This window comes from Setaria italica, chromosome VI (genome assembly GCF_000263155.2).
Source record: "Setaria italica strain Yugu1 chromosome VI, Setaria_italica_v2.0, whole genome shotgun sequence".
NCBI lineage: Eukaryota > Viridiplantae > Streptophyta > Magnoliopsida > Poales > Poaceae > Setaria > Setaria italica.
Genome location: NC_028455.1, coordinates 15,443,890 through 15,451,202, shown reverse-complemented (window position 1 = coordinate 15,451,202; position 7,313 = coordinate 15,443,890). Strand labels below are relative to the sequence as shown.

Below are 7,313 nucleotides of genomic sequence, written 5' to 3'. Positions count from 1 at the left end.
GTGGGATCACTTGGAACTTTTGTTCCATAGTCTGAAGCCACTCGTTTGCTTCCAACGGGTGTTCAACCTTCATAAAGATAGGAGGATGGGTCTCTAGAAACTGGGTGTAGGTCACACCTCGTTCTGGATCCCGCCTACCCCCACCATTCCCGGTATTCTGTACAGTCATTGGGAGCAGCCGGGCTTGCTCGGCTCCTGAGTTCATAAGACTAGCTATGGCATCTGCTAGTGTCGGGGCCCTAGGTGGACTTTCCTCATGGCCCCCTAACCTCGAAACATGAGGACCTCTTGGATCCATCATTCTGCCAAAAGATGAACAGAGTATTAATATCTAAGCAACAGTTTGCTAACATTTTCATAAACATGCTTGCTTCTTCACATACACCGATACAACTATTATAGTCACATACAAACCATGCTTAATTACATCATTATTTAGGTTACATGAGTACGAGTTTGTTTTTACAGAACAACCTCGCTACCATCATCTCATCGTTCTTATCTTACATAAATACATAACAGCATCCCCTTATCACAGTCACTCCTCAGCCACCATATGGATAAATACCCAGTTCTGCAGCATTTATCCCCATCCTTGCCATAACAGCCTGCAGTATGTCCTGATCCACTATCATCAAGGTCTGTCCTGGAGGAACAACAGGTGGAGGTTGGTTGACTGAGTTCTCACTTCCTGATTCTGAGCCTTGATCGCTTGACGAAGATGAAGAAGATGATGATGAGGATGTACTGACACAAGAACTCCCCTCAATTTCTTCCAGCTCCTCTTCTTCTTCCTCTCCCTCGCCATCATGCTCGGCTTCTTCCCATTGCCCCACGGGACCATGGCCTTGTGGGTCAAACCCGTCGACATTTGCATTAGCCCATGCAAATTGATGATCCTCCATTTGAGCCTCTCCCAAATTATCTTCCATTTCAATATCAAATCCCTCCAAGTTCTCATGGGCATAAAGGTCAACTTCGGGAGCTGCGGGTAGAGCTATATCGGCCTCAACACCCACAACATCCACAAACTGATCTCCCTCATTAGGGGCTGGTTGTTGTGGCTCTTCTGGTGGTGGAGGAGGTGGAACATTTACCAAGTTTTGACCAGGTACCTGGCCTTGCATTTCTTCTAGTGCTAGACGGAGAGATAATAACTCATCCAGCTGCTGAAACCACTCTGCCTCAAGTCAACTGACATTTTCTTTAGCTGCCTCCTGGGCCCTCTCCAACGCGTTCCTGCTAGCGTCCATATATTCCTGCATTGTTCTTAGCTTCTCTTCATACTCATCTATTCTTTTAGACTGTTCCCTCATAATTCTTTCCATGGTATGTTCCCAGTCTAATGCCGACTTCTTGCACAATTCTTTATCATGTTTGGCACTCTACACCTCCATCTTGGCGTCTTCATTTTTCTTTCTTTGATTATAATACTCTCTTAGACATGATTGGTGAAGATTATACATAGCCGTCATATAATCTGATGCGGCTGCAACCAGGATATCGTGCTCCACACGAGATGAATTCTTGAATGCCTTGATCCTTCTTCTCCAAACACCATCATCTTGATGCTTTATGGGATAGAATCGAGTAGAACTCGACCCTATTTCCACCTTCTGCTTTTCACACAACTCCGTAAGGGTGGTCATAGCTGCCCTCTCAATGGTATCGTTGAATTCAAAACCCTACTCCATGATTTCCTCTAGACACCAGTTAGGGTTTGAATCTTCATCTGGAATATGGACGTAAACCGTGCAATACTGCTTATGACAAGTGTCTTCTTTCTTCCAGTAATATTCACGAGGATTGTGAAAACCCAACTCCTGAAGGGTCTTCCACAACAGCTATATGAATCCAGGTTTGTCCAGATAGTGCCCTCTGGTCCATCTGTCCTAATCAGTATACCCCTCTTGGAACATCTGACAAGAGAAACGGGGTTAGGTCTAGCAACACTCACCAAACCCAAAATTTTTTAAGATATGATACGCAATATGATGCAGCGATTCCTACGTACTTTCAGACTCATATACACACTCGTAGAAAAATTGATGGCATTGTAATACCTCGCTAATAATATACTATCGAATACTAGCGACACGCAGCAAATAGTTAGCATCTGCAAAATAATCAACCAATTAACACTACTACCACCTAAGACTCACATTTTCTTTATTTAAAATAGAGTCTCAATTTTTAAATCGTAATATCTGTTGATTATCCCACGCTATGGCTCTGATACCAGCTGTGGCGGAACCGTCCAACTTAAACTGGTTTAAGTGCGCCTAATCACTATCAGAACAGCAATTATCCGAAACGCACTTAAAACAGTATAAGTCCGGTAGTCCGTCGAGTGTCTCTAGGACTCCTCGAAACATCCACGATGTGATCCATAGCTATACATCAGGATCACTTCCATGATGGGAAGGTACCAACAAATATTACATTTTTATATACATATCGAGGTGCGAATTATTACAAACCATAGTTTGAAATAAACTTAACAATGCAGGTCAGAGCAGTTCTAAGAGTTTAAAACATAAACTAGTCCAAGTGAAAGTTAAACAACTGAGTTTTATTTCTAGGGTATTATGAGACTCGTAAAAATACCCTAGTTCTTCGGAGCTTCTACCTTGACGGACTCCTGCTATGGTTCTGAAATAGCAACGAAGGATTCCCTTGAGTACGGAGTACTTAGCAAGACTAAACCGACAAACCAATATAATTTTTTTTGCAAAACTGATTGATAGCTGTTTAGTGTACTGGCTAACTCACATTTTTCCTAAAAGAGCTTACTAGAAGTGAAACCTTAGTTTTATCTTTTATTTCAGATTGAGTTTGTTACCTGACCAATCTAGATGGTGAAAAATATTTTAGCAACCAATTGGAACTAAGTCATACAACATATTTATTTTCAAAAAAACATTGCATTCAATTGGATTACACTACAATGGTTAACGGTGATCAAGTGCATTCATAACCGAGAATTGTGGCGATCCGGATCAATTTACATCCTGCAGGAGATACCCTGACCACCAGCTATGTACAACTGTCCAGGTTGCACATAACGTCCTTTCGATTAGCCGCACCCAAAGATTGGGAATATGACTACCCGAACCCAGGGACGCACCCCCACATGGGACCCCACGTCTGGCCTGATCTCCATGTGAGTTTTTGGCTACGCCCCTGCCATTCTCCAGCACGTCAAGCACGGGTACGAAATATTCCCGATCAGAGAGCCAACTAACCTACCGGGCTTTACTAGTCCCATATCCAGTAAGCAACTAGGTAAAACTCACTTGATCAAAGGTTAAGACATCGATCGGGCCTTAACCAAATTAACTTAGCAGACAGAACTACCATCTCTAGCTTCTATCTGCATTTCCAATTTCCAGGCTATTTTTCCTTGACTAACATGTATGACCAAAATTTACCTTAGAGCTAAGCAACCAAGTTGCTTGAAGTATCTAAGCATTGATAAGCATAGGATAGTTACTAATTAGTGAACAAGTAGCAAAGATGTCCTCTAAACAAGGTAGGATCATGCACAAGAGTAGGTTTCAATAAACTCCTAGACTTAATGCATTCATAAAGAAAATAACCAATAATTGGACACATGAAATAATAACTCCAAAGTAGGTAGGCATAGATGCACCGGGGCTTGCCTTGATCTGTAAAAAGGTTAGTGTTGTCTGACGGTCCGGCTTCACAGGGGATCAACTCAACAATCTCCTTAAACTCCGAAGGTTCTTCAGATAAATCCAAGAATTCCACTTCTGGAGCTTCAGTGTCTACGATTTAGTATATGCAGGAGTTAGAGATGTAAACTTTTGAACACATGACTATACAACTTTCCTTCATGACAAAGTTGCAAGCCAACAAGTGAGTATACAACCTATCTTCATGATAAAGTTGCAAGCCAACAATAAACTACCCATAAAGGTTAACCCACCATTTTTAATCTCTTTACTAACCTACCTTAGGCCCTTTTCTTTTATTTTTAGAAAGCATTATAAATATTTTCTAATCGCAAAACTTAATTCCTATAGTTTAATAATAATTTGTGAATAAGAAAACATTATTCAAAATTTTATGCATTTAATAAAGGTTAAGCATTTATTTAAATACCTTAATCAAAAGGCATTAAATAAATACCTAAAATTTTATTATTTTTCCTAAGTTTTAAAAATTTTAATGCATAAAGGAAAATAAAACAATCCTAACAAAATTGGTTTCACTATTTTTGGACATTTTTAGAATTTCCTGTGAATTAAATGGTGAAAACTGAATTTAAACTATTCATCTACATAAGGGAAAACCTGTGATTATCCAAAACCTCCGGTCAACCTTTGCTCACTACCCTCCTATCTATCCCCACTCTCTCGCACTGGGCCCCTTGGACCGGCCCTTCTTTCCCCTTCTTTTCTACCCATCGGCCTACCGCCTTCTCTCTCTCCTTTCCCTAGTGCGTGGGCCCTTGGCACCAGGGGCTTCTTCTTCCCTGCGCCCAAAAGCAGGGCGCGACAGTGGGCGGCGGGGCTCGACGGCCAGCGTCCTGCCGGCGACGGGGCCGAGCTGGGGATACACGGCGCACCCATGGGCGGCGGCGCCCCCCCAGGAGATGGCCTGAGCCGGCCTCTCCACAGCGGCAGGCGGCCTGGCCGGCAGCCAGCCGTGGCCAAGCACAGCGACGGCACACACACGGCCCTCGACTCCTCCTACGGCTCCCTAAAGATCCCAAGACTTACCTAAAACATACCAGACAACAAGAGGATAGCGGCAAGAAGGGGCTCACCGTGAGCAGGACATTGGTGGCGGGTGGACAGAAGGCGGCGATTAGGAGCTCGCCGGCTGGGGAACTGGATAAACAGGGAGGTGCGGGTGTTGGCGAGGTGCTGGTGGGGATTTAGGTGGGAGGAATCGATGGGGAAGGTAGTGGAGCGGCGGAAATCAGCCGGCAACCGAAGCTCGACGGTGAAAACAGAGCAGCGCGGTAAAACGGATAAACTCGACGGCGGGAGCAGTACATATACAAAAGTTTTACCGCGTGCATGAGTGCCACCTCAGTGGCCTGAAAACTTGCGTGGCGCGGACGTGGCCCAGCCCATCACGCTGGTCGACGGGCGAGAGTGCCGGCGGCAGCACGACTCTGCTTCCTGCTTGTTCCGCCCTTCCTTCACTCCGAAGCATAGACCTCCCAAATCGATCGATTTTGAATCCTACGGTCCAAAAGTCCTTTAAGCAAACTTGTAGAGGAATTCAAGCACTTCAATTGATAGATTGGCCTCTACCCAAGATAAGCACTCTAGGGCCAAAATTTTTAAGCCCCGATTTCAGGCAGAACCGAACTGTACTGAATCCTTTGATTCAGTTTCATTAGGCACTGTAACAGGGCCATTTGCCCTTCTTTTGACTTGATTTGAGTAGCTCAAACTTACTCCATATGGTTCAAACTTCATCTATTGGTGTTCTATAACTAACAAAAATTCCATTTTGCTCATGAACTCATATACCTTTTACATTAGATTTCTCTGAAATTTGCTGCAAACATGGCCATCCACTGCTATTTTCAGACTTAGAGGATTTATTTCAGCAACTCGGCTGAAATCTGCTTATATGCTGATTTTGAGCTTCATTTAAAATTTGAGTTTTCCAGTTTCTCTGGCCAACAACATCACACTTAGCTTGTCTAAGGTCCATATCTCACTAATGTTCAGAAACCTTTGCCCACTTATATGAAAAATTATGCAGAAACCGATTTCGAAGTTGGGTACTCATTATGATTTTCAGATCGCATATTTTTCAAACGAGGAATAGTACTCCGTTGATTCTTTTTTGGTCACATTCTTGAGGGGTTTAAGACTAGAATTAGTTTCCAGCTCCACTCCTTTGAGTTCTAAATATCTCAAGCCTCAACTTCATATTTTTGCCAAATTTATCCAAATTTGAAACTCCAAAATGCAATTTCGGTCAAATTTAGCTCGAATTTGACTTTGAGTCAATATTATCTTTCTTCTGCTGCAAAGCTCATCATTAACTCTTTATTGACATCCTTAGGCTGTCATTAACACAAGATGTTACATCTTTACTCTCAACTTTGACTTTGACATGGCTGATTTGCAGGTAGTCGATGTTGGGATACGAGGTAGGCTACACTAGCGCAAATCAAAAAATTTCTACCGCCTAAACCAGGAAAACTACCATATAAGAATCACGGGATTACCACTCGATGCACTGATGCGGAATATGTAGATTCGTGTCGATGCAGCGAAGTCGATCAGCGTAGTCATACGTAGTCGATCATGTCGACGTCCAGCAGCTCCTCAGCAGCTCGTCCACGTGAAAACAAGATCGCCCTCGTGCCGTGGCTTGTCGTCGGCTCGTCGTGGCTCGTCGGCGGCTCGTCGTGGCTTGTTGGCGGCTCGTCGTGGCTCGTGCACGCACAACACCTCCAAGGTATCCACACGTGCAGGGAGGAAGCGTTGCAAGTCGGACTGCTAGGTCTGCGAGTTGCAACAGGCGAGGGTGTGGGAGGCGCGCGGCAGATGAGTTTTGCCAAAAGGTGTCAACCCTAGGGCGCCCCCACCCTTGTATTTATAGAGGTTCCTAACGGGCCTCTGGGTCCAAGGCCCATTAGTACTTCTAAACCTAATCCAACTCGGATCACATCCAAATCGGGCTTCCAGCCCATTAAGTGTGTGACCCTATGGATTCGGATACGTATAGACATGGCCCGAGTACTCCTACTCGGCCCAATAGTCGGTAGCGGCCTCTAGCAAGACATGCCAACTCCTATACGCACATGAAGATCATATCAGACGAACCATCACAACATTATATACATGCTATTCCCTTTGCCTCACGATATTTGGTCTAGCTTCAAGCCGACCGCTCTTTCTCGATCCTATGATTCGGAATCCCTTTGTAGGTTAACTCTTAACCGTATGTAGCATGGCCATGCATTTTTGGATCCGATCACTCGAGGGGCCCAGAGATATCACTATCAATCAGAGAGGGGCAAATCCCATCTTGATTGACTATGTCTCATAGCATGCTTCTTGACAAACCTGAAAGCTACCTTTATAACTACCTTGTTACGGTGTAGCGTTTGATAGCCCCTAAGTAAGTCGATCCACATCTTGAGTACATGCGACAATCTCAGGTCTAAGGACAAAGCGTATATGTTGTGTAAAGAGAGAACTACTTCTCGTGTTGGGTCAGTCCTAGCACATGTCTCCACATGTGCCCACATTATTAGTTCAACATCTCCATGTCCATGACTTGTGAAACATAGTCATCAACTAATACATGTGCTA

General features: G+C 44.0%; 1 protein-coding gene across 1 annotated transcript; it reads right to left on the bottom strand.

Moving 5' to 3' along the window:
* Positions 1-545: 545 nt before the first annotated feature.
* LOC101759931 lies at positions 546-1,127 on the bottom strand. Its single transcript, XM_004974525.1, has one exon. The coding sequence runs from the start codon at positions 1,125-1,127 to the stop codon at positions 546-548; it is 582 nt and encodes a 193-aa protein (XP_004974582.1).
* Positions 1,128-7,313: the final 6,186 nt, after the last annotated feature.

What these genes read in the sequence shown, in the direction of transcription:
- LOC101759931 (XM_004974525.1), bottom strand. Translation starts at nt 1,127, where the DNA reads ATGCAAGGCCAGGTACCTGGTCAAAACTTGGTAAATGTTCCACCTCCT.